Source organism: Mobula hypostoma, chromosome 3 (assembly GCF_963921235.1).
Source record: "Mobula hypostoma chromosome 3, sMobHyp1.1, whole genome shotgun sequence".
Lineage (NCBI taxonomy): Eukaryota > Metazoa > Chordata > Chondrichthyes > Myliobatiformes > Myliobatidae > Mobula > Mobula hypostoma.
The window spans coordinates 115549207-115576071 of NC_086099.1; the positions used below are offsets into that span (position 1 = coordinate 115549207).

The 26865-nt window shown below is 48.2% G+C and overlaps 1 protein-coding gene across 1 annotated transcript in view; it reads left to right on the top strand.

Annotated features, from left to right (window-relative positions):
• LOC134344208 (T-lymphocyte surface antigen Ly-9-like) overlaps nt 1-24239 on the top strand; it is a 63061-nt gene extending 38822 nt beyond the window's left edge. The window contains exons 4-6 of the mRNA XM_063043617.1: nt 14926-15063; nt 15454-15539; nt 19035-24239. Coding sequence (XP_062899687.1) covers nt 14926-15063; nt 15454-15539; nt 19035-19112 — 302 coding nt within the window. The 3' untranslated portion in view covers nt 19113-24239. The remainder of the gene's footprint in view (nt 1-14925; nt 15064-15453; nt 15540-19034) is intronic.
• The last annotated feature ends 2626 nt before the right edge of the window (nt 24240-26865 follow it).

The window sequence follows — 26865 nt, forward strand, 5'->3', positions numbered from 1 at the left end:
CAGCAGATTGGGATCGATCTCCACTCCAGGTGTCAAGACAAAGGGCAGCCCCAAAGCATCTGGAGATCAGCTTTTCACTCCGCCCTGCTGGAGGGACTATTTCTCCAGGGATCAATTCCCATTAATCCTTTCGGATGGAAGCCGCTGTCCAGTGCTGATTGGTATCGTCGTGTTGACCTGCCAACAGTTGATACTTGCACGTCAAGGACTTCATCTACCTCCAGACAATCCTCTCCTTTGCTGGGAACCCAGAGACTTCCCTTGTTACCTATCACCTCTTAGCTTCTTAGTTCATTCCCCCCTCCTCTACTCACCTAGTTTCATTTTCTACTTGTCATCCTACCCCCCCAACCCACCCCCCACCTTACTCTGCCAGCCTCCCCTCCCTTTCAAGTCCTAACGAAGGGTCTTGGCCCGAAATGTCGGTTGTTTATCCCTTCCCATGGATGCTGCCTGACCTGCTGAGTTCCTCCAGCATTTTGGGTTGAGTTGCTCTGGATTTCCAGCTTCTGCAGAATCTCCTGTGTTTATGACTTCTGTTACATTCTGTAACTCCAGAAACTAAATGAAGGCAAAACATGGAAACTGGGATATGTGTGCACTCTTAGTTTCTCTTATAGTGAAACGCACATATGATGGGGTGGCGTAATGACGTACGCTATTCACGCACTTCATGCATATAACCCGTAATAAATGATGTAAACAGGCAAGATTTCTGAATCGAACCATATATTTACAGTATTACTGAAATACTGAACACACTACACTCCTCCCTGCTTAGTGAGTATCTCCAACTCAGTTCATTTGTGTATTTATTTATTGAGATACGGTGTGAAACAGGCCCTTTGGCCCTTTGAGCTGTGCTGGCCAGCAACCCCTGATTTAACCCTCGCCTAACCATGGGAAGGCAGTCCATCTAAGAGAGGGAAAATACCCACTCATGGGAAAGGCTTTGAGAGTAAACCCTGAGGACAAATCCGGAGCTGGAGTCCCTAAGGCAGTCTGACGTTGCCTTCAACCTTGTTCTGGCAACTCCTGTGATGACACTGGTGCCAAGCTGTATCGGCCCTTGCCCTTCCCTTGGACAACATCGGTGTCATGGAGAGTGGAGACTTGCAGCATGGGCAACTGCTGGTCTTCCATACAACCTTGTCCAGGCCTGCGCCCTGTAGAGTGAGGACTTTTCAGGTGCAGATCCATGGTCTCGCGAGACTAACGGATGCCACCACCAACCATGGGACAATTTACAATGACCAACAAACCTGTCACTAGTACATCTTTGAATTATATATTTTATACATATAAAATACAACTACTACACTACAACATAGTGAATTTTAACTTGTTCCATTCAGCCCTAAAGACTTAGTCACTGTGGAGGATATCTTACTCTTGTGGGATAACATCTTTCCTGACAGGGGGTCACTCTGCCAGGGCACTGCAGGCCATTCCCGGGGATGGGGATGGAGAGCCGCTACTCTTGGCATCTTCTGGATGTGCTGGCATCCTGAACAGTGCATGGCAAGTTGCTCGATCTGCTGATCTATCCCAGGCCACCAGACAAAGCTTCGAGCCAAAGCTTTCACTTAGACCACGTCTAGATGACCGGCATGTAGCTTGGATCTCAAGCCCCACACAAGGAAAACTCCATCAAGGACAAGTTGATCCCGAGGCTGGTAAAAATGGGGCAACTGGAATTTCTGCAGCACGCTCCAGCCATTTTGGGTGGCCATGCAGATCAGAAACAGTGTGGGGTCTTTTCTGCTTTCCCTTTGGATAATCTCTGCTGTAACAGGCAGGCGTTCGATTTGCATGAGGGAGAATACATCAAAAGAAGTGTCCTCTTTTGTAAATTTTGCCGGTAGTTCCTTTTCTAAGGGTAGACAGGACAATCCATCAGCATTTCCATGATTAGTCATCCTCTTGTAGTCAATGTTCTAACCATGTCCTCCAAGAATCAGAGCCCATCTCAGCACTCGTTCTGCTGCTGGTAGTGGAACACCCTTCTGTGGGTTGAAAATGGACACCAGTGGTTGATGATCAGTAACGAGGGTAAACTCTCTCCTTACAAGTACTGGTTGAAATGGTTTGCATCCCAAACCGGATTCAAGGCCTCTGTCAATCTGTGTCTAATTTTTTACCTGCAGCGGTAAGGGAATGTGATGCAAAGCTTATTGGGCGTTCACTTCCATTGCTCATAACATGTGAAATGATTACACCTGTGCTGTAAGGTGAGACATCATGGGCAAGCTTCACTGGATAATGTTGATAACCCTCTCACTGAGGCTTCTCACCAACTCTGCTCGTAGCCTAACTCTGGCCAACAGCCATGTGACTCAGTATTGCATGGGTAATGGTGAGAAGGCATTACTTCAATAAGCAATACATGCAAAGGGTTGGTAAGATTCAGGTTTAACCAAACAGGAAAGTTGAATGTTCCCCTGAGGGAGTGCAGATTTGAGACAAATGCTGCCCTGTGCCAAGGTGTCGTTCGTCAGCAAATAACAGACCTTACACCAGCATGAACTTGCAAGTATATTTATAGTCATAGTCATAGGCATAGTCACACTTTATTGATCCCAGGGGAAACTGATTTTTGTTACAGTTGCACCATAAATAATTAAATAGTAATAAAACCATAAATAATTAAATAGTAATATGTAAATTATGCCAGGAATTAAGTCCAGGATCAGCCTATTGGCTCAGGGTGTCTGACCCTCCAAGGGAGAAGTTGTAAAGTTTGATGGCCACAGGCAGGAATGACTTCCTATGACGCTCTGTGTTGCATCTCAGTGGAATGAGTCTGTGGCTGAATGTACTCCTGTGCCCAACCAGTACATTATGTAGTGGATGGGAGACATTGTCCAAGATGGCATGCAACTTAGACAGCATCCTCTTTTCAGACACCACCGTGAGAGAGTCCAGTTCCATCCCCACAACATCACTGGCCTTACGAATGAGTTTGTTGATTCTGTTGGTGTCTGCTACCCTCAGTCTGCTGCCCCAGAACACAACAGCAAACATGATCGCACTGGCCACCACAGACTCGTAGAACATCCTCAGCATCGTCCAACAGATGTTAAAGGACCTCAGTTCTCAGGAAATAGAGCCGGCTCTGACCCTTCTTGTAGACAGCCTCAGTGTTCTTTGACCAGTCCAGTTTATTGTCAATTCGTATCCCCAAGTATTTGTAATCCTCCACCATGTCCACACTGACCCCCTGGATGGAAACGGGGGTCACCGGTACCTTAGCTCTCCTCAGGTCTACCACCAGCTCCTTAGTCTTTTTCACATTAAGCTGCAGATAATTCTGCTCACACCATGTGAGAAAGTTTCCTACCGTAGCCCTGTACTCAGCCTCATCTCCCTTGCTGATGCATCCAACTATGGCAGAGTCATCTGAAGATGACAAGACTCTGTGCAATAGTTGAAGTCTGAGGTGTAAATGGTGAAGAGAAAGGGAGACAAGACAGCCCCAGTGGAGCCACAGTGGAGCCCCAGTGCTGCTGATCACTCTTTCGGACACACAGTGTTGCAATCACACGTACTGTGGTCTGCCAGTCAGGTAATCTGGAATCCATGACACCAGGAAAGCATCCACCTGCATCGCTGTCAGCTTCTCCCCCAGCAGAGCAGGGCGGATGGTGTTGAACACACTGGAGGAGTCAAAATACATGACCCTCACAGTGCTCGCTGGCTTGTCCAGGTGGGCAATATTTACAGATTTACAGATATTTATAAATATTTACAGATATTTCAACTTTAACAAACATTTCATAGAAAAAGTCAAGAAAAAAAAGGACCATTATGGTTAAACTAGACCAAATGTGCACATAAACATCAGAGCTCGTTTCTAAACTAGTTGGGTGTATCGCATTATTCACAGTGCTGAACCCATGTCACCAGTCACTGGTCGAACTTCCCTCAAAAAATGTTACGAACAAACTGGCTAACTCCTCCTCTGTGCCATTCATCTGCACAAAGCACTTCTTGCAACAGGGTCTCCCCTTCAGGCGGGATTCTGCGAGCATCTTCCCCTGTGTTCCTTTCTTCTTCCAACACCTGCCAATCAAAACCAGCCCACTGTTCCTCAGAAGTCTGATCCCACCCAGCTCTCTCAAATGCTTCATGGCATCCTACTGAACAGACTGTTACAACACATTACCAAGACAACTTGGCTGACATAACATTCCTAAGCTGAGCAAATGGCTCCTTATCTCAGCTAAAGCTAAAAATACTTATGTATGAAGCTTAACTAACTGAACACACTATGTTTACAGAAAAACTGCTGAAATAAAATACCTCACAGCATAAGAGAAGAAATACAATAAAGCATGTTCTTAATCAGGCCATTAAATGTGAGTACAGTGTCTTAGGTCACAGTTCCTTTGCCTTTTGGAAATCCACCTCATATTGCTATCTCTATTGCCATTTCTTTGTAATCTATAGTAATGAGTTCAAGGGGTGGAGCACAATAGCCAGGATTGGCAGGAACCTGTTATAGTAATTGACAACTCATAAAAGGTACTGTAACTGAGATATGTCCTTTGGCCTTGGGACATCCACCACTGCATGAATTTTCTTAGTACACCCGTGTAAATCTTGTGTGTCAATGGTGTGACCACAGTAAGTGATGCTCGGTTTAAAGAATTCACACTTGTTGTGTCATTCACTGAGTCCATAATCTTCTAATCTTTTTAACACTGTCTTGAGATTTTGGAGATGCTCCTTGTTACCCTGACTGGTAACAATTAAGCCAACCAGGTGACACTGTGTGCCTGGACAGCCTTGTAACACCTTCCTGACAGAGTGCAGCTGTAGATGCTACTCCAGAAATTCCCCTATTATAGTGATAAAGCCCTTTGTGAGTGCTCATGGTGAGAAGCACTTTGGTCTCTTCTTCCATCTCCTTCTGTAGGTAGGCATCAGCTAAGTCCACTTTGCTGAAATGTTTCCCTCCAGAAAGGTTTGCAAAAATATCCTCTATCCTGGACAGAGGGTATAGATCTACTTTCAGTACTAGGTTGATGGTGACCTTAAAATCACCACAGATCCTGATAGACCCATTCTTTTTGGGTACTGGTACCACTGGCATTGCCCATGGGCTCCAGGCAACCTTGGGAGGAATTCCTTCTGCCTCTATGTGATCTAGCTCACTGGCTACTTCGTCACAGATGGTAGAAGAAACTGGGCAGGCTTTGTATAACTTCATTTAACACTGTTTTATCCCTTGATATGTTCATTCAGGTGTGTGAAGGTATTCTTTTTGGTTCAAGAGCACCCCTCCCACCTCCACCGCTCACCCCCTCCCGGTTCAAGACCAGAGGGAATAACTGGTGGTTGAGGGGTAATAAATTCCAGAACCTGGTAGGATGGGTCCTGAGGCCCCTGTACCTGTAAACTAATCCTACCTGCTTACACAATGTCCATATCCTTCTGTTTCCTCATATTGACGTGCCTATCTAAACATGTCTGATGTATCTGCCTCTACCTCCACTCAACACAGCTGATTTTAGGCATTCAGTACAATCTGTGGTGTATTTTTAAAAGAGAAAGAGAGAAAAAACTTTCCTCTCACATCTCATTTAAAATTAACCTCTCTCACTTTAAATTATCCCCTATAGTGCAACCCCCGGTAAAGATTTTACTGCTATCATTGTAGGGTATTTCATCTAATGGTTTTCTTTGGAATCAGTGTGTGCTGCTGGAAGTGTTTGGGTTAAAAATAAGGATGCTTCGGAATCTTGCGTCATCCAATCAGGATGGTGAAACTGGGAGAAGGTTCTAGAGAATGCTGGGGGAAAGGTTTTGTGAGCGACACTGAAGTGGTACTATTGGAGTCCAGGGAGAGGCAGAGCCATGGATCATCCATACTTTCAGCGAAGAGGGGATGTAGACAAAGATGCTGAATTGGAAGCCAAGTCTTCCGTAGCTGAAGGCGTACACTTTAAAGACAAGTTGTTCTTGTTTCTGCGGAGTGAGGGGAGGGAGTGGTCTGATGTGCAAGGTCTAATGAGTCAGCCAGCGAGGGATGAGCATTCTGAGTTGGTATTGGCAATTACGTCCCTGGTGGATGCATAGCAAAGTGCACCGACGTAAAGTCAGAGTTATCGTAGGCTGAGAATGTTCTCAGGACTGAAGCCCACCCCGATGGGAGGAGGAATAGGAGATTTGGGCAGACCAGACATCTCAGCTGCTGGATGAGTGGCAGTGCTCTGATAATGTGAAAAAACAGCTCTGGCTGCTGAGGTGATGACATCCTCGAATGTCCTTTGCTACTTCTGTGGGCTCCATGCATGCACTAGAAAGCGTTTCTGACATGATGGGAAACCCAATGGAGCTTATGATGGGGTTTAGGAGCACGTTCCTGGAGAAAGGGAAAAAACTTTCTACCTACATTTTTCTGCTCGAGAGAGAGCTGAGTTGCTTGTGGCGTGAAGGAGCCATTCAACTGGCTGAGGAGAATCAATTAAGGATGGACCAAGTGGTGAAGGGCGCACAGTCACAGAACGTGATCACTTTTAGCCTTGTAAGATGATCCCCCCCCCTCCCCACACTTGTTGATTGAGCTCTAGAGGGCTGCTATTGAATGGGCTCCTTTGAAAAGAGGAGTGACTGGTATTGTCTGTTACAACTGTGTTGAGGAGGGACACTTCAGGCGGAAGTTGGGAAAATTCAGAGAGACCCAGTGAGGGAACAGCCTGAAGTCTCAGGGGAACACGTTCCAAACAATGTACCAAGCAAAAGCAAAAACCCCATTTCTGTCGGATTAGTGGATCAAGCTCCAGTGTATCACTACGGATTGAGGGTATTTATGCGAGAGCCATTGTTGACACCGGCTCTCTGGTTACTCTGCTGTACCGTTCATTTTACAACTGGTGTTTGATGAGTTTTCCAGTGACACCACTCAGTGCGCTAGAAATCTGGGGTCTTAGGACGAATGACTACCCGTATGATGGTTACTTGTCATTGAAGCTGGAGTTGTGGGAGTAGCTGAGGTCCTGGATACGTTAGTGTTGTTTTATCCGGACCCGATCGAGAAGGACGAAGCTTTAATTCTTTTGGGAATAAGTACTCCTATTGTGGCTAGTGGGGGCATGCAAGGAGAGAATCAGAGAGAGCTTTCTGAAACCTTGCCCATTCACCCTGTGTTCAGAGCTGTTTTTGAGAGGGTGCAAATCCATCCTAGGCTGGATAATGAGCACAAACGAGGAACTGTGAGGTACATCCAGTCCAAACCCCTCGTGTTACCACCTCATGGGTCAAAGGAATTTCACTCATATGCAAAGTGTGTGTGTGTGTGTGTGTGTGTGTGTGTAAGTGTATGGACATACCGTCGATTACACTGCACATGAATGGCACAGGAGCTGATTTCAACAGAAGAAACACATTAATGGAGGGTGAGCAAAGGGATGCGAAACTCATGTATGGAGAGGTAGTATCCAGTGGAGGGTGGGGAGAGAGGGCGGTCATGTGAGGAGTGATGAGGGGTAATGGAGGAGACAGCAGTGATGTGAGGAGTGATGAGGGGTAATGGAGGGGAGACGTGATGTGAGGAGTGATAAGGGGTAATGGAGGGGAGGTGTGAGATATGAGGAGTGATTAGGGGTAATGGAGGGGAGGGCTGTGATGTGAGGAGTGATGAGGGGTAATGAAGGGGAGGGGTGTGATGTGAGGGGGATGGGGGGTAATGAAGGGTAGGGGAGTGATGTGAGGAGTGATGAGGGGTAATGGAGGGGAGAGAGTGATGAGGGGTAATGGAGGGGAGGGAGTGTAAGGGGTAAAAAGGAGGGAGTGATAAAGGGTTATGGAGGGGAGTGAGGGACGAGGGGTAATAGAGAGTATGGAGTGATGAGGCATAATGCAGGGGAGCGAGTTATGAGGGATAATGGATGGGAGGGACTTATGAGGGATAATGGCAGGGAGTGATGAGGGGTAATGGAGGGGAGGGAGTGATGGGGTAATGGAGGGGTGTGTGTCGTGAGGTAATGGAGGGGAGTGAGGGATGAGGGGTAATGGAGGGGAGGGAGTGATGAGGGATAATGGAGGAGAGGGAGTGATGATGGGTAAAAAGGAGGGAGTGATAAAGGGTTATGGAGGGGAGGGAGTGATGAGGCGTAATGAAGGGGTTGGAGTCATGAGGGGGTAATGGAGGGGAGTGAGGGATGAGGGGTAATGGAGAGTATGGAGTGATGAGGGATAATGCAGGGGAGCGAGTTATAAGGGATAATGGAGGGCAGGGACTTATGAGGGATAATGGATGGAAGGGAGTGATGAGGGGTAATGGAGGGGAGGGAGTGATGAGGGGTAATGGAGGGGAGGGGTAATGAGGGATAATAGGGTGGAGGGAATGATATTGGGTAAATGGGAGGGAGTGATAAGGGTAATGGAGGTGAGGGACTGATGAGGCGTAATGGAGGGTCGGGCAGTGATGCGACGAGTGATGAGGGGTCATGGATAGGAGGGCAGTGATGTGAGGAGTGACGAGGGCTAATGGAGGGGAGTGAGTGATGAGGGCAAATGGAGGGGAGGAAGTGATAAGGGGTAATGGAGGTGTGGGATTGATGAGGTTTAATGGAGGGGAGGTAGTGATGAAGGAAAATGGAGAGGTGGGAGTGATGATGGGTATTGGAGGGGAGGGAGTGATGAGGGATAATGGAGGGGAGGGAGTGATAAGGGGTAATGGGGATTGAGTGATAAAGGGTTATGGAGGGGAGGGAGTGATGAGGAGTAATGGAGGGGTTGGATTCATGAGGGGTAATGGAGGGTAGTGAGGGATGAGGGGTAATGGAGGTATGGAATGATGAGGGCTAATGAAGGCGAGGGCAGTGATGAGGGTAATGGAGGGGAGGGAGTGATGATGGGTAATGGAGGGGAGGGAGTGATGAGGCGTAATAGAGGGGAGGGAGATACGAGCGATAATGGAGGGGAGGGAGTGATGAGGGGTAATGGGAGGGCAGTGATGAGGGGTAATGGTGGGAAGGGAGTGATGAGCGGTAATGGAGGGGAGTGAGTAATGAGGGGTAATGGAGGGGAGGGACTGATGAGGGATAATGGAGGGGAGGGAGTTGTGAGGGATAATGGACAGGAGGGAGTGATGAGGGGTAATGGAGGGGAGGGTGCGATGAGGGGTAATGGAGGGGAGAGAGGGATGATGGGTAATGGAGGGGAGAGAGTGATGAGGGATAATGGAGGGGAGGGAGTGATGAGGGATAATGGAGGGGAGGGAGTGATGAGGGGTAATGGTGGGGAGCGGTGTGATCTCAGGAGTGTTGAGGGGTAATGGAGGGGAGGTGTGATGTGAGGAGTGATGAGGGGTAATGGAGGGGAGGGGTGTGATGTGAAGAGTGATGAGGGGTAATGGAGGAGACAACAGTGATGCGAGGAGTAATGAGGAGTAATGGAGGGGAGGGAGTGATGAGGGGTAATGGAGGCGAGTGAGTGATGAGGGGTAATAGACGGGAGGGAGTGATGAGGGGTAATGGGGAGGGGTGTGATGTGAGATCAGGGGTAATGGAGGGGAGGGCAGTGCTGTGAGGTGTGATGAGGGGTAATGGTGGGGAGGGGTGTGATTTGAGGAATGATCGGGGTGATGGAGGGCAGGGGCGTGATTTCAGGAGTTATGAGGGTAATGGAGTAATGGAGGGGATGGGAGAGATGAGAGTGAAAGGAGGAGAGGGAGTGATGAGAAGTAATGGAGGGGAGGGAGTGATAAGGGGTAATGGAGGTGTGGGATTGAGGAGGTTTAATGGAGGGGAGGTAGTGATGAAGGAAAATGGAGAGGTGGGAGTGATGACGGGTATTGGAGGGGATGGAGTGATGAGGGATAATGGGGGAAAGGAGTGATGAGGGGTAATGGAGGGGAGGGAGTGTTAAGGGGTAATGGGAAGGGAGTGATAAAGGGTTATGGAGGGGAAGGAGTGATGAGGGGTAATGGAGGGGTTGGATTCATGAGGGTGTAATGGAGGGGAGTGAGGCATGATGGGTAATGGAGGGTATGGAATGATGAGGGGTAATGAAGGCGAGGGCAGTGATGAGAGTAATGGAGGGGAGGGGGTGATGATGGGTAATGGTGGGAAGGGAGTGATGAGCGGTAATGGAGGGGAGTGAGTAATGAGGGGTAATGGAGGGGAGGGAATGATGAGGGGTAATGTTGGGGAGCGGTGTGATCTCAGGAGTGATGAGCGGTAATGGAGGGGAGGTGTGTGCTGTGAGGAGTGATGAGGGGTAATGGAGGGGAGGTGTGTGATGTGAGGAGTGATGAGGGGCAATGGAGGGGAGGGCTGAAATGTGAGGAGGATGAGGGGTAATGGAGGGGAGGGCAGTGATGTGAGGAGTGATGAGGGGTAATGGAGGAGTGGGGTGTGATGTGAGGAGTGATGAAGAGTAATGGAGGAGACAGGAGTGATGAGGGGCAATGGAGGGGAGGGCTGAAATGTGAGGAGGATGAGGGGTAATGGAGGGTAGGGCAGTGATGTGAGGAGTGATGAGTAATTGAGGGGAGGGGTGTGATGTGAGGAGTAATGAGGGGTAATGGAGGGGAGCGAGTGATGAGGGGTAATAGATGGGAGGGAGTGATGAGGGGTAATGGTGGGGAGCGGTGTGATCTGAGGAGTGATGAAGGGAAATGTAGGGGAGGGGTGTGATATGAGATCAGGGGTAATGGAGGGGAGGGCAGTGCTGTGAGGTGTGATGAGGTGTAATGGAGGGAAAGGGTGTGATTTGAGGTGTAATCGGTGTGATGGAGGGGAAGGGTGTGATTTGAGGAGTGATGAGGGATAATGGAGGAGAGAGGTATGATATGAGGAGTGATGAGGGATAATAGAGGGGATGGGTGTGATGTGAGGAGTGATGAGGGGTAATGGAGAGGAGTGGAGTGACAAGGGGTAATGGAGAGGAGGGATGTGAAGAGGAGTAATGCAGGGGATGGGAGAGATGAGAGTGAATAGAGGAGAGGGAGTGATGAGGTGTAATGGAGGGGAGGGAGTGATGAAGGAAAATGGAGAGGAGGGAGTGATGAAGGGTAATTGAGGAGAGAGAGTGATGGGTAATGGAGGGGGGAGTCATAAGGGGGTAATGGAGGGGAAGGCAGTGATGGGGGTAATGGAGGGGATGGAGTGATGAGTGATAATGGAGAGGAGTGCGTAATGAGAGGTAATGGAGGTGAGGGCTGTGCTGAAGGGCAATAAAGGGTAGGGGTGTGATGTGAGGAGTGATGCGGTGTAATGGAGTGGAAGGGAGTGATGAGGGGTAATGGAGAGAAGGGGAGTGATGAGGGGTAATGGAGGGGACTGGAGAGATGAGAATCAATGGAGGGGAGGGAGTGGTGAGGGGTAATGGAGAAGAGGGACTGATGAGGGGTAATGGAGGGAAGGGCTGTGATTAGGGGAAATGGAGGGGAGGGCCGTGATGAGGGGTAATGGAGGGGAGGGAGAGATGAGCGGTAATGGGGGGGGAGTGATGAGCGGTAATGGAGGGGAGGGAGTGATGGGGGTAATGGAGGGGAGGGCAGTGATGAGGGGTAATGGAGGGAAGGGAGTGGTGGGGGTAATGGAGGGGAGGGAGTAATGAGGGATAATGGAGAAGAGGAACTGATGAGGGGTAATGGAGGGAAGGGCTGTGATGAGGGGAAATGGAGGGGAGGGCCGTGATGAGGGGTAATGGAGGGGAGGGAGAGATGAGCGGTAATGGGGGGGAGTGATGAGGGGTAATGGAGGGGAGGGAGTGATGGGGGTAATGGAGGGGAGGGCAGTGATGAGGGGTAGTGGAGGGAAGGGAGTGATGAGCGGTAATGGAAGGGAGGGAGTGATGAGAGGTAATGGAGGGAAGGGGAGTGATGAGGGGTAATGTAGGTGAGGGAGTGATGAGAGGTAATGGAGGGGATCGCGTGATGACGGATTATAGAGCGGTGGGAGTGATAAGGGGTAATGGAGTGGAGAGAGTGATGAGTGGTAATGGAGGTGCGGGGTGTGATTTGAGGAGTGATCGGTGTGATGGAGGGAAAGGGTGTTATTTGAGGAGTGATGAGGGGTAATGGAGGAGAGGGGTATGATATGTGGAGTGATGAGGGATAATGGAGGGAGGGGTGTGATGTGAGGAATCACGAGGGGTAATGGAGAGGAGGGGTGCGATGAGGAGTAATGGAGGGGACTGGAGAGATGAGAGTGAATGGAGGAGAGGGCATGATGAGCAATGGAGGGGAGGGTGTGATGACTGGTAACGGAGGGGAGGGAGTGATGAGGGGTAATGGAGGGGAGGGAGTGATGAGGGATTATAGAGGGGAGGGAGTGATGAGGGACAATGGAGGGTGGGAGTGATGAGGGGTAATGGAGTGGAGGGAGTGATGAGGGGTAATGGAGGGGAGTGAGGGATGAATGGTAATGGAGAGGAGGGAGTGATGAGGGATAATGGAGGGGATGGAGTGATGAGGGGTAATGGAGGGGATGGAGTGATGGGGGTAATGGAGGGGAGGGAGTGATGTGAGGATTGATGAGGGGTAATGGAGGGGATGGCTGTAATTTGAGGTGTGATGAGGGGTAATGGAGGGTAGGGCAGTGATGTAAGGAGTGATAAGCGGTAATGGAGGGAAGTGGTGTGATGTGAGGAGTGTTGAGGGGTAATGGAGGGAAGGGTGTGATGTGAGGAGTGATGAGGGTTAATGGAGGGGAAGGCAGTCATGTGAGGAGTGATGAGGGGTAATAAAGGGGAGGGCAGTGATGTGAGGAGTGATTAGGGGTAATGGAGGGGAGATGTTGGAAGTGTGGTGTAATGAGGGGTAATGAACAGGAGGGGTGTGATGTGAGGAGTGATGAGGGGTAATGGAGTGGAGGGATGTGATGTGAGGAGTGCTAAGGGACAATGGAGGGAAGGGGTGTGATGTGAGGAACCACGAGTGGTAATGGAGAGGAGGGGTGTGATGAGGAGTAATGGAGGGGACTGGAGAGATGAGAGTGAATGGAGGAGAGGGAATGATGAGGAGCAATGGAGGGGAGGGTGTGATGACTGCTAACGGGGGGGAGTGAGTGATGAGGGGTAATGGAAGGGAGGGAGTGATGAGGGATAATGCAGGGGATGGAGTGATGAGCGGTAATGGAGGGAAGGGATTGATGGGGGTAATGGAGGGGAGAGAGTGATGAGGGATTATAGAGTGGAGGGAGTGATGAGGGATAATGGAGGAGAGGAGTGTGATGTGAGGAGTGATGAAGGATAATGGAGGGGATGGGTGTGATGTGAGGAGTGATGAGGGGTAATGGAGAGGAGTGGAGTGACGAGGGGTAATGGAGAGGAGGGGTGTGATGAGGAGTAATGGAGGCGACGGGAGAGATGAGAGTGAATAGAAGAGAGGGAGTGATGAGGAGTAATGGAGGGGAGGAAGTGATGAAGGATAATGGAGAGGAGGGAGTGATAAGGGGTAATGGAGGGGAGGGCAGTGATGAGGGATAATGGAGGAGAGGGAGTGATGAGAGGTAATGGAGGTGAGGGTAGTGATGAAGGGTAATAGAGGGTAGGGGTGTGATGTGAGGAGTGATGAGGGGTAATGGAGGGGAGGGTTGTGATGTGAGGAGTGATGAGGGGTAATGCAGGGGAGGGCAGTGATGAGGGGTAATGGAGGTGAGGGAGTGATGAGGAATAATGGAGGGGAGGGTGTGATAAGGGGTAATGGAGGGGAGGGAGTGATGAGGGGTAATGGAGGGGTGTGTGTCATGGGGGGAAATGGAGGGGAGTGAGGGATGAAAGGTAATGGAGGGGAGGGAGTGATGAGGGGTAATAGAGGGGAGGGTAGTGATGTGAGGAGTGACGAGGGCTAATGGAGGGGAGGGGTGTGATGTGAGGAGTTATGAGGGGTAATGGAGGGGAGGGAGTAATGAGGGGTAATGGAGAGGAGGGGTGTGATGAGGAGTAATGGAGGCGACGGGAGAGATGAGAGTGAATAGAAGAGAGGGAGTGATGAGGAGTAATGGAGGGGAGGAATTGAAGGATAATGGAGAAGAGAGAGTGATAAGAGGTAATGGAGGGGAGGGCAGTGATGAGGGATAATGGAGGAGAGGGAGTGATGAGAGGTAATGGAGGTGAGGGCAGTGATGAAGGGCAATAGAGGGTAGGGGTGTGATGTGAGGAGTGATGAGGGGTAATGGAGGGGAGGGTTGTGATGTGAGGAGTGATGAGGGGTAATGCAGGGGAGGGCAGTGATGAGGGGTAATGGAAGTGAGGGAGTGATGAGGAATAATGGAGGGGAGGGTGTGATAAGGGGTAATGGAGGGGAGGGAGTGATGAGGGGTAATGGAGGGGTGTGTGTCATGAGGGGGAAATAGAGGGGAGTGAGGGATGAAAGGTAATGGAGGGGAGGGAGTGATGAGGGGTAATAGAGGGGAGGGTAGTGATGTGAGGAGTGATGAGGGCTAATGGAGGGGAGGGGTGTGATATGAGGAGTGATGAGGGGTAATGGTGAGGATGTTGGGAGTGATAATGGAGGTGAGGGAGTGATAAGGGGTAATGGAGGGGAGGGAGTGATGAGGGGTCATGGAGCAGAGGGAGTGATGAGGAGTAATGGAGGGGAGGGAGTGATGAGGGGTAATGGAGGGGTGGGAGTGATGAGGGGGTAGTGGAGTGGACCGAGTGATGAGGTGTAATGGAGGGGAGGGAGTGATGAAGGATTATGGAGGGGAGGGCAGTGATGAGAGGTAATGGAGGGGTGGGAGTGATGAGGGGTTATGGAGGGGTGGGAGTCCTGAGGTGTGATGGAGGGGAGGGAATGATGTGGGTTAATGGAGGGGAGGGAATGATGGGGGTTAGTGGAGAGGAGGGAGTGATGAGGGGTCATGGAGGGGTGGGAGTCCTGAGGTGTAATGGAGGGGAGGGAATGATGAGGTGTAGAAGCGTGAGAATGGAATTATTCACAGAAGCTTTTCTCCTCCCCTGGTGTAGATTACATATCGTCAAACAACAATGCAATTCTAGTCATTTCATTATGCTTCATCGCTGTCATATGCGCTTTGGGTTTCTTTGGTGTGAAAAAGTTTTTCAACCGCAGGAGGAGTACAACAGAAGGGAGCAGGCCTGAAGGCAAGTACCCAACAGTCCTACCCTAAGGACCGGGCAGGGCAGAGGAGCAGGACAGTGGGATAGTCAGGTGTCGCACATCCTGACCCTCACGTGTGGGGACAAAAGGTGGGAGAAGGGATGTAGTTGGTGTCAGAGTGTGGGGACGACAGGAAATGAGGTGCAGGTGGGAGAGGGAGGAGTTGGGCGGTTGGAGGAGGGAATAAGGAGGTTTGAGGGAGCAGGGAATCAGTGCATGGAGGGTGGGAGGGAAAGGAGAGATGAGGGAGGGATTCAGGAGAGACGGGGGCTTGGCAATGGATGTGGTGCAGAGGGGTGACAGTCATTGGGATGTGAAGGAATGAAACACTGTGGTGTGGGCTGGTCCTCATCTGCTCTTCTTCTGCTCCACAGACCCAGGTCACCTCACTATTTACGCAGAAGTTCAGGGAACAAACAGATCAGCAACCAACAGGCAGCCTCCAGAGGGAAATGAAACGGTAAGAGGAGATGTATTACCCCAGTGAAGGGAGGGGAAACTGCAGACTGGACTCCTTAATCCCCTGGGACCCCTCTCACCGTGTGAAGGACAGCCACATTTCCTCGGGACAGGGGTACTAGTTTAATCTCTTCGGACCATCCTCACCACCCCAACAGACCACTGGGTGCTGTTTGCATGCAGGACAATCGCAGGCTCATCGAGAGCCAAAGCTGAGCGCCCTTACAGTTCTGTCAAAGAATCCACAGAGCTGAGCAACATAAGCAAAGGCACAGTGAGATCCCGGGCATTAAACAAAGAGATTGACTTTCAAACTGAACAGTGACCTTCATAGTTGTTCCATCAGGGCAGCAAGAATCCATTCCCACTCATATACAGGGGTATACTGTCCCCACACACCAGTCACTGGGGTACACTTCACCACCCTCCCCCCCACACACACTCAGTTACTGGGGTACACTGTCACACCACCCTCTCCACACACAAACCCAGTCACTGGGGTACACTTCCTCCCCCGCATTCGGTCACTGGAGTACACTGCTCCCCCGAGACACACACTGTCATGGTCAGGTCCGTGAAGTCCGGGTTCCGGTTCACGTTCCGGCCTGTGGACTCCGAACTCCGGCTCTTCCGGCTGTCCCTTGTTGGGCTTAATCATCGGCACCTAATGCTCATCTTGGGGCTGGGAATATAAGTGGCCCTGGGTTCGAGTGTGGTTGCTGGTTCGTCTCGTCAGTATCCTGTCCTTGCCTCCACGGGGTAAGTCAGGCCGTCTTTGCCGTTACCCTGAGGCCGGACTGTTCCCTACCCTTCCCCTTCCTTCTGGAGCCTTGCCCCGTAGCCTGTGCCTAGTTCAACCACTGGAGCAAGACTGGGGCCTTGCTGTGTCAAGATAAGAAACTGTCTGTCATTGAGTTGGAACTGTTACTATGCCCCCGCCTTCGCTGGGTAGGTCCAGCTGTTTGTCGCTACCTATTGTTGGGAACTTTCTCTGTGTCCATGCCTCCACTGGGTAGGTCCAGCCATTTGCCGCTACCTTGTGTTGGGAACCGTCTCTGTGTCCACGCCTGCGCTAGGTAGGTTTGGCAGTCTGCCGCAATCTAGTGTTGGGAACCGTCTCATTGTGTTCAGCATTCTGTGTAGAGCCCCGGCCCCAAGTCCTGTTCCCAAGGAGGGGTCCCGGCTCTGTGTTCCATGCCCCTGTGTTCCTGTCTCTCAAGTCCAAGCCTCTGTGTTCTCATTCTCTAGACCAAGGCTCTGTGTTCCTGTCCTCCCAAGACCAAGGCTCTGTGTTCTGCGTTCCTGTCATCTCAAGTCCAAGGCTCTGTGTTCACGTGCTCTAGACCAAGGCTCTGTTCCTGTCCTCCCCAAGACCATGTCATGTCTTCACCTAGTTCCGGAGTCCGAGACCAAGTCAAGACCCAGGTTCTAGATCCTTGTCCAGTCTCTGGCTCGGAGTCTGAACCCAAGCCTCGAGGAACCCAAGCCTCGACGTACCCAAGCCATGAAGTACCAAAGCCATGAAGAACCCAAGCCATGTCCACTCCTGTATCCACGTCACGTCTTTGCCTAGTTCGGGGTCCAAGCCTGAGTCATGACCCAGATTCTGGGTCCTTGTCCAGTCTCCGGCTCGGAGACCAAGCCCAGATTCCTAGTTCCCAGTTCCTTGTCCTGGTCCCAGTAGCCTAGCCAATGTCCTAGCCCAAGTCTGTGTTCTGCTTCCAGCGCACCCCCCATATAACACACACATGCTCACTGGGGTCTACTATCCCCCTCCCTCCACAACCAGTCACTAGGGTACGCTGTCACCCCGCCCCCCTGTCACTGGGGTACACTCTAAAACTCTGGCTCACTGAGGTACACTGCCCTCCCTGTACCCGGTCAATGGGGTAGACTGTCCTCCCCCTGCACCCAGTCACTGGGGTACAAATTCTACCCCCCACACCTGGTCATTGGGGTAGAATGACCCCCACATGCAATAACTGGGATACACTGCCCCCTCCACACACTTAGTTACTGGGATCCGCTGGTCCCCACACACTCAGTTACTGGAATCCGCTGGTCCCCACACACTCAGTTACTGGGGTACACTGTCCTCACCCACCACACACACTTGGTAATTTGGGTACAATGTTCCTCACCACAACTGGTCACTGGGTACACTGATCCTCCCTCCCATACCCGGTCACAGGGGCACACACCCTCCCATTCACTGGGATACACTCCCCCCCCCCACCCAGTCACTGGGGTAGATTCCACCCTCGCACCCAGTCACTGGGGTAGATTATACCCCCTCACCCAGTCACTGGGGTAGATTATACCCCCTCACCCAGTCACTGGGGTACAGTGCCATCACACACCCAATCACTGCGATACAGTGCCTTCACACACCCAATCACTGTGGTAGATCATACCCTCACACCCAGTCACTGCCATTTGATCAGATTTCATTCGGGAGCTTAAGGTAAAGGAACCCTAGAAAGCCATGATGATGATATGATAGATTTCCCCCTGCAATTTGAGAGGGAGAAGCTGAAGTGAGATTTATTAGTCGCATAGTACCTCAATGGGTATTACAGAGGTATGAGAGACAGCTGGCTGAGATAAAGCATGATCTTCCACTGGCCACCGATATGATTTCTGCTTCCCATTCCCATTCTGACATGTCACTCCATGGCACCCTCTGCTTCAACACTGAGGCCACACTCAGGTTGGAGGAGCAACTCCTATATTCTGTCTGGGTAGCCTCCAACCTGATGGTATGAACATCACTTTCTCAAACTTTTGGTAATTGCTTTTCCCCTTCACAATTCCCTCTTTCACTTTTTCTCCTTACCTGCCCTTCAGCTCCCTCTGGTGCTCCTCCCTACCCTTTCTTCCATCTTCTGGCCTCTCATATCAGATCCCTGCTTCCCAGACCTTTATTTCTTTCACTGATGAACTTCCCAACTCTTTACTTTACCCCTCCTCCTCTCCTGGTTTCACCCATCACTTACCACCTTGTACTTCTTCCTCCCCACCCCCTCCCACCTTCTTTCTCCGACTTCTCATCTTTTTTTTCCAGTCCTGACAAAGGGTCACAGTCTGAGACGATTTCCATAGATGCTGCCTGGCCTGCTGAGTTTGTTCAGTATTTTGTGGGTGTTGCTTGTATTTCCAGCATTTACACATTTTCTCGAGTATGGACAGAAGATTGGCCGATTGGCAGGAGACAAAGAGTGGGAATAAAGGGGACCTGGTTGTCTGGTTGTCTGCTGGTGACCAGTGGTGTTCCACGGGGGCTGGTGTTGGGGACTTTTCATGTTATATGTCAATGATTCTGATCGCGAAACTGGCATTGTGGCAAAGTTTGTGGATAATATAAAGATTGATGGAGGGGTAGGTAGTGTTGAGGAATTAAGGTATCTGCAGAATGAGAGAATGGTCTTGTTTCCCCACCTACATTTACCATGTCCAGGACTGCATCTAGTCTCTAAACTCTGTGCTTTCTCTGCAGGTTCACAGACAAGAGGAGAGAAAGGAGGATTCTCTCACCTTGTATGACACTGTCAAGGCTCCAGGTCCCCTCAAATGACCCACCCGTTGTGAACCAGGAGACATCCATTCTCCACGGATGTGATCCATGTCCTACAGCTACTGTCGCGAGTGCATTGGTGTTATACGAGGATGGGGATGGTGGTGGGGGCAGGTATGGCACTGGGTGTCTCTTGTGGCCCAGGCAGTGCTCCCATGAGGGTAGATGTGGCTGGAGTAGGTACTACATGTATATCAGGTAACTTGCCCACCCCATCCTTCATCCCTCCTGTTCATACAGCTCACTGAGTACCATCTGTACCAAACCCATATACCAACGCCTGCTCTGCAGCCTCTATGCCTTGACTATTCAACTGCTTACCAGATATTTTTAAATATTGTGAGAGAACTGTGTTTCAGGTTGCAAACTTGCTTTCCCGAGATCCCCTCGAATGTCTCTGCTCCTCAGATTAAACCTATGCCCTCTGATACTGGATGCCTCCATTATCTGCCCATCACTAACTCAAGTTCAAGTTTATTCTCATCTGATTGTTTTTATTTACAACCAAATGAAACAACGTTCCTTCTGGAGTGTGGCACACCCACAAGACGCATATCACACAGAACACATAAAACATCACGTTATTCCCACAAATAATAAAATATAATTCAGAGCACATGTAGTCTGAAGCACAGGTAAACTGTTCACTCTCTCAGTGACGAGACCTCGGTGCTGACAGGGTAGTCATTAGTCTCACAGCCTGGGGGAGGAAGAAGCTGTTCCCTGTCTGTCAGTCCTAGTCCTGATGCTTCTGTACCTCCTTCCTGATGGTGGTGGTGATTTTGATATGGGTGGAAGGGATCCTCATCAATACTTTGGGCTCTTCGTATACAACCCTCCCAGTAAATGGGACAAACGGGGAGGGAGACCCTGCTGAACCTCTGGGTGGCTTTTACTGTCCTCTGTAGGGACTGAGGTCCGATGCCTTGCAGCTTCCATGTAACCAGACAGGACACTTTCAATGGTGATCCTGCAGAGAGTTGTTGGAAAAGGGGCAGTCTCCTCAGCAAGTGTAGACGCTGCTGTGATTTCTCGACGAATAAGGAGGACTTATAGGTTCAGATTAGATTGTCCATTCTGAGCACAGCAAGGAACTTTGTGCTCTTCACTCTCTCCACAACAGAGTGACTGTTGTGCAATGGAGAGTGGTCGACAGGAACCTTCCTGAAGTCCACAATCATCTCTTTTGTCTTGTCTACATGGAGACTAGCACAAAATATAAAAACAGATCGTAAAACTTTTTATAATTAGGGTAAAGCAGAAAAGGGTAGCTAAAGTGAATGTAGATCCCTTGGAGGATGAGAAAGGGGAATTGATGTTGGGGAATGAAGAAATGGCAGAGGCTTTGAATGATTATTTAGTGTCATTCTTCACGGTGGAGGACACGTCTAACATCCCAAAGTAAGTTGTTATGGATGTAATGGGAAGTAAGGACCTCTATACAATAGCTATTACTAAAGAGGTAGTGCTGAGCAAACCTGTGGGCCTGAAGATAAACAAGTCCACTGGTCCTGATGCAATGCATCCCAGGGTACTGTAAGAAATGGCAGAAGTTATAGAAGATGATCATAGAAAAAGTTATAGAAGCTTTGGTGATAATTTACCAAAATTCTCTAGACTCTGGGTAGGTCCAGGCAGATTGGAAGATGGCAAATGCCACCCCACTGTTCAAAAAAGGAGGTCGGCAAAAGGCGGGTAACTATAGGCCAGTTAGTTTAACATCTGTAGTTGAGAAGATGCTTGAAGCTATCATTAAAGAAGAAATAACTAGGTATCTGGAAGGAAATTGATTCATCAGGAAGACGCAGCATGGATTCAGCAAAGGCAGATCCTATTTGACAAACTTACTGGAGTTCTTTCAAGTCAAGTCACTTTTGATTGTCATTTCAACCTTAAACTGCTGGTACAGTACACAGGAAAAACGAAACAACGTTCCTCCAGGACCATGGTGCTACACTAGACTACAGACCTACACAGGGCTACATAAAGTGCACAAAACAGTGCAGGGCAGTACAATAAATAGTAAACAAGACAATAGGCACAGTAGAGGACAAATTTCAATATAATAATAAATGATGTAGATGTCAGTCTAGACTCTGGGTATTAAGGAGTCTGATGGCTTGGGGGAAGAAACTGTTACACTGTCTAGTCGTGAAAGCCTGAGTGCTTCGGTATCTTTTGCCATATGGCAGGTGGGAAAAGTGTTTGTATGAGGGGTGCGTGGGGTCCTTCACAATGCTGTTGGCTTTACGAGTGCAGCACGTGGTGTAAATGTCTGTAATGGCGGGAAGAAAGACCCCGATGACCTTCTCAGCTGACCTCACTATCTGCTGCAGGATCTTGCGATCTGAGACAGTCCATTCCAGAACCAGGCAGTGATGCAGCAGCTCAGGATGCGCTCGATACATCCTCTATAGAATGTGGTGAGGATGAGGGGTGGGAAATGGACTTTTCTCAGCCTTCGCAGAGAGTAGAGACGCTGCTGGGCTTTCTTGGCTATGGAGCTGGTGTTGAGGGACCAGATGAGATTCTCTGCCAGGCGAACACCAAGAAATTTGGTACTGTTAACGATCTCAACAGAGGAGCCGTCAATGTTCAGCGGAGAATGGTCGCTCCGTGTCCTCCTGAATTCAACAACCATCTCTTTTGCTTTGTTCACATTCAGAAAGGTTGTTGGCTCTGCACCAGTCTGTTAGCCGCTGCACCTCCTCTCTGTATGCTGACTCGTCATTCTTTGAGGATATAATGAGTGCAGTGGATAGAGGGGAACAGATGGACATTATTTACTTGTATTTCCAGAAGGTGTTCGATAAGGTGCCACATAAAAGGCTTATCCATAAGATAAGGATGCATAGAGTTGGGGGTGATGTATTAGCATGGATAGAGGATTGCTTAGCCAATAGAAAGCAGAGAGTTGGGATACATGGGTGTTACTCTGGTTGGCAACCAGTGGTGAGCGGTGTGCCGCAGGGGTCGGTGCTGGGCCACAGCTGTTCACAATATGCATTAACGATCTGGAAGAGGAGACCGAGTGTAGTGTATCTAATTTAGGTTTGCTGATGATACTAAATTCAGTGAAAAAGCAAATTGTGCAGAAGATATGGAAAGTCTGCAGAGAGACATAGATAGGTTGAGGGCGTGGCGGATGGAGTACAATGTTGATAAATGAGAGATCATTCACTTTGAAGGAAAAATGGAAAAGCAGATTATTATTTAAATGGTAAAATGCAGCATGCTGCTGTACAGAGGGACTTGGGAGTGCTTGTGTATGAATCACAAAACGTTGGTTTTCAAGTGCAGCAGGCTATCAAGGAGGCAAATGGAAGGTTAGCCTTTATTGCTAGAGGGATTGAATTAAACAGGTTGCAACTGCATTAGGGTACTGGTGAGGCCGCACCTGGAGTACTGCATGGAGTTCTGGTCTGCTTACTTGAGGAAGGATATACTGGCTTTGGAGGTGGTGCAGAGGAGGTTCATGAGGTTGATTCCAGAGATGAGGGGTTAGACTATGAGGAGAGATTGAATCTCCTTGAACTGTTTAAGGATTGACAAATGATAGGTTTTCAGTATCAGGTTATGAAAGTGCTTCTATTTTTTTATAATTTAAAAGCAACACCTGACAAGTTACAACTGGCAGGTGGGAAAGTCAATGGGGTTGTAAATCAAAACATCAACGGAAAGGTTTTTACTCTTCTCTAAGCCGGTATCTTTTCAGTTATGACTGATATTTTTTCCTGCTTTACTTTTTGCCTCAGTTCTTCTCTGCCATTGCCTTTGCAGAAGTACATAGAGGTGCTACCTCCTATGTCTAACTTTGTCAACAAGACACTGAGGCCCATTGACACACTTTCTCTTCGTTTTACATTTCAGTTTGTTTTCAGTTGTTTAACTTATTTCGATTGCAGGACATTCACTTCTCTCTTTTCAGTTGTAATAAAGCACTGGTGAGGCCTCATTTACAGTATTGTGAGCAGTTTTGAATTGAAATGACTTTATTTCTTACATCCTTCACATACATGAGGAGCAAAATTCTTTATGTTACGTCTTCATCTAAATGTGCCATGTCCAATCATAGTAATTTATAATAACTTATAATGAATAGAACAGTCAATGTAATATAGAGTATACTGTGTGTGAGTTCATCAGTCTGATGGCCTGGTGGAAAAAGCTGTCCCGGAGCCTCTTGGTCCTGGCTTTTATGCTGTGGTACTGCTTCCCGGTTGGTAGCAGTTGGAATTGATTGTGGTTGAGATGACTTGGGTCCCCAGTGATCCTTTTTACACACCTATCCTTGTAAAAAGGAAGTTCACAACTACAGATGCGCTGGGTTGTCCACACCACTCTCTGTGGCCCCTTATCGTAGAAAGGATGAGTTGAAATTGGAGAGGCTTCAAAGGATGTTCACAAACATGATTCCAGGATTAAATGGCGTGGCATATGAAGAGCACTGGGCCTATATTCACTGTAATTCAGAAGAATGAGGGGTGACCTCATTGAAACCTAGTGAATAGTGGAAGTCCTTGATAAAGTGGAAGAGGAGGGGATGTTTCCTATAGTGGGAGTGTTCAAGACCAGAGGACACATCCTTAAAATAGCAGGGTGTCCTTTTAGAATGGAGATGAGATTAAATGTCTTTAGCCAGAGGGTGGTGAATCTGTGAAATTCTTTGTCACAGGTAGCTGTGGAGGCTAAGTTTTTATATCTATTTAAGGCAGAACTTGATAGATTCTTGATTAGTCATGCATGAAGGGATATGTGGGGCAGGCAGTAGAGTGGTGCTGAAAGGAAAGATGGATCAGCCGTGGTGAAATGGCAGAGCAGAGTCCTATATCTGCTCCTATATCCTATGGTCTTATAATTAGATGTAAAAGCATTGTGATTAAGTTACTGGACTGATTTGGATGTCGTCATAGCTAATAACTAATAAAATTTACAATTAAAATATCATATTTCAATTATTCTGACTATGAAGCTGCCAGATTGCCTCTAAGCTCATAAAACCATCGGAGAATAGGAGCTGAATTAGGCTGTTCAGACTGTTCAGTTTCCCAAGAATGTTCTCTCTAGTTTCGTAACTTCACACACTTCATGCCCCCGACACCTGGAAATTCCACCATACTGTTAGTGTCTTCCACGGAGGAGATTGATGGAAAATACTCATTAAGTTCACCTGATATTTTGTTGTCTCTTATTAGTACCTGTAAAGCATCTTTTTCCAGCAATCCAATATCCACTCTCTCCTCTCTTTTACTCTTGAATCTGAAGAAACTTTTGGTCTGTCTGTCTGTCTAGGTACCATATCCGATGCAGACTTTGGTGACCATGGTTTTCCATGTAGATCTATCCTTCGTTTTTCGGATGGCTTCCATTTCCTCGATGTGAAGCCACCTGGCTATGTGTTTGATGTACATAAGCTGAGGTCTTCCTCTAGGTTTGCTCCCCTCAATCTTTCCAGAGAGTATGGAAGTTCATCTAGTTCATCTTTCTGCATGATGTGTCCTGGGAATCTGAGTTGTCTTTCTCTTATTGTTGGTATGAGTGATTGAACTGCTTAGGCTCTTCTGAGAACTTCTTCATTGGATGTGTGTGTGGTCCATGATAGTTTTAACATTCTTCTGTAGAACCATGATTCAGCTGCTTCTAGTCTCTTTTCCATTGCTAGGGAAGTGGTCCAGCATTCACTTCCATAATTCAGGATAGAATAAATGTAGCAATGCAGTAGTCTGTTTTTAGTGTACGTGCTCATCTTTCTGTCTGTTAATATGGTCTTCATTTTTTGGAAAGCTTCTTTCGCCATTGCTATTCTGTATTTGATTTCTGTGTCGCACCTGCCATTACTTGTTATTAGGCTGCCAAGATATTTGAGTTTGTTCACTTGTTTGATGTTTGTATTTCCGATCTTGATCACACATTGTGGGATGTTTGTCTTTCTGGAGATGACCATGCTTTCTGTCTTCTTGGTGTTGATTGAGAGGCCTCTGCTGCCACTATAGTGAGTAGTTCTTGAAGTTTTGTTTCTGAGTCAGCGATTAGTACAATGTCATCAGCATATCTGATGTTATTTATATTATGGACTCCAATTATGAATCCTTTGATGTCTTTGATACTTCTCAAGATATTTTCACTATACAGGTTGAATAAGTCTGGCGAAAAGACACAACCTTCCCTGACTCCTCTCATGATATTCATATACTCACTCACTTCTTCTATTCTGATGGATGCTGTCTGGTCCTAGTATAAGTTTCTTAAGAAACGTATATCTTTCCCATTTATGTCAAGATCTTGAAGCATTTTCAGAAGATCTTGCTGTCTGACAGTGTCAAAAGCTTTTGTATAGTCAGTGAAATATAGGTAGATGTCTTTTTGTACCTGGATGGCTCATTCACAGATCATCCGTAGCATGAAAATTGCATTTCTGGTTCCAGTGTTTTCCACAAAACCGCATTGTTCTTTACTGATTTCTGGTTTTATACAGCGTCTTGCTCTCATCATAATTACTCGGAGAATAATTTTTGCCACATGGCTCATCAGGCTTTTTCTACGATGTAACTCACATTCTGTTGCTCCCTCTTTCTTTGGAAGTGTGATGAACATTGATTTACTTAAATCATCAGGTATCTCCCCATGATCATAGATTTCATTTGCTTTTTCTGTTATTTTCTCTATTCCAAAATCTTCTAAGGCCAGTATCATTTCAACAGTGATGTTGTCTGGACCAGTTGCTCTGTTATGTTTTGTTTTATTTACGGCTGCTCGAATTTCTGATCTTAGAATGCTAGGTCCTTCATTCTTCTTTATGTTCGCTTTTTCTCCTCTTTGGTCTTCAAAAAGTTCTTTTATATATTCCGTCCATCTGTTTAGGATTTCCTCTTTGTTCATAATTAAGCTGCCATCCTTTGCCTTGATGCATCCACTTGCTGAGCAAGGTAATTTCCTCGTTAGTTCTTTAACCTTATTGAACTGTACTCGCTGGAATTCAGAAGAATGAGATGAGATCTTATAGAAACAGATAAAATTATGAAAGGGATAGATAAGATGGAGGCAAGAAGATGGTTTTCACTGGCAGATGAGACTAGAACTAGGGGACATAGCCTCAAGATTCATGGGATTAGATTCAGAGATGAGGAGGAACTGCTTTTCCAAAGAGTGGTGAATCCGTGGAATTCTCTGCCCAATGAAGCAGTGGAGGCTATCTCAGTAAATATATTAAGACAAGTTTTGATAGATTTTTGTGAGGTAGGGAAACTAAGGGTTATGGGGAAAAGGCAGGTAGGTGAAGATGAGTCCATGGACAGATCAACCATGATCTTATGGAATGTCGGAGTAGGCTCAATGGGCCAGATGGCCGACTCCTATTTCTTAAGTTCATTAGTGAGGCCATAGGTTTTAGCCCGGAGGGATTAGATGCTGAAGTTTATTTAGACACAGGCCTTTTCCATGCCGAGACACTAGCGTACCATGTCTCTTGAGCTCTGAACCCTTTCACGCTGAAGGATGTGCCCAATTGTGAAGAGAGTACTGGTCAACCTGCCTCTATGTCGGAAAGGCAAGGCACACTTCTGGAATCCCAAATTGGGCATTATTATGAATAACTCCTCACCCCATACGATGCATTTTCTTGTCATCATCCCCAGCCAAAACCCCGAAGGTCAGGACATGGTCATCCCTGCCCCAACTCCAATGGTCAGTAAAAGGTACTCTCCTGCCGCAAACCCAATGGTCAGGACATGGTCATCCTCCATCCTAAACCCAT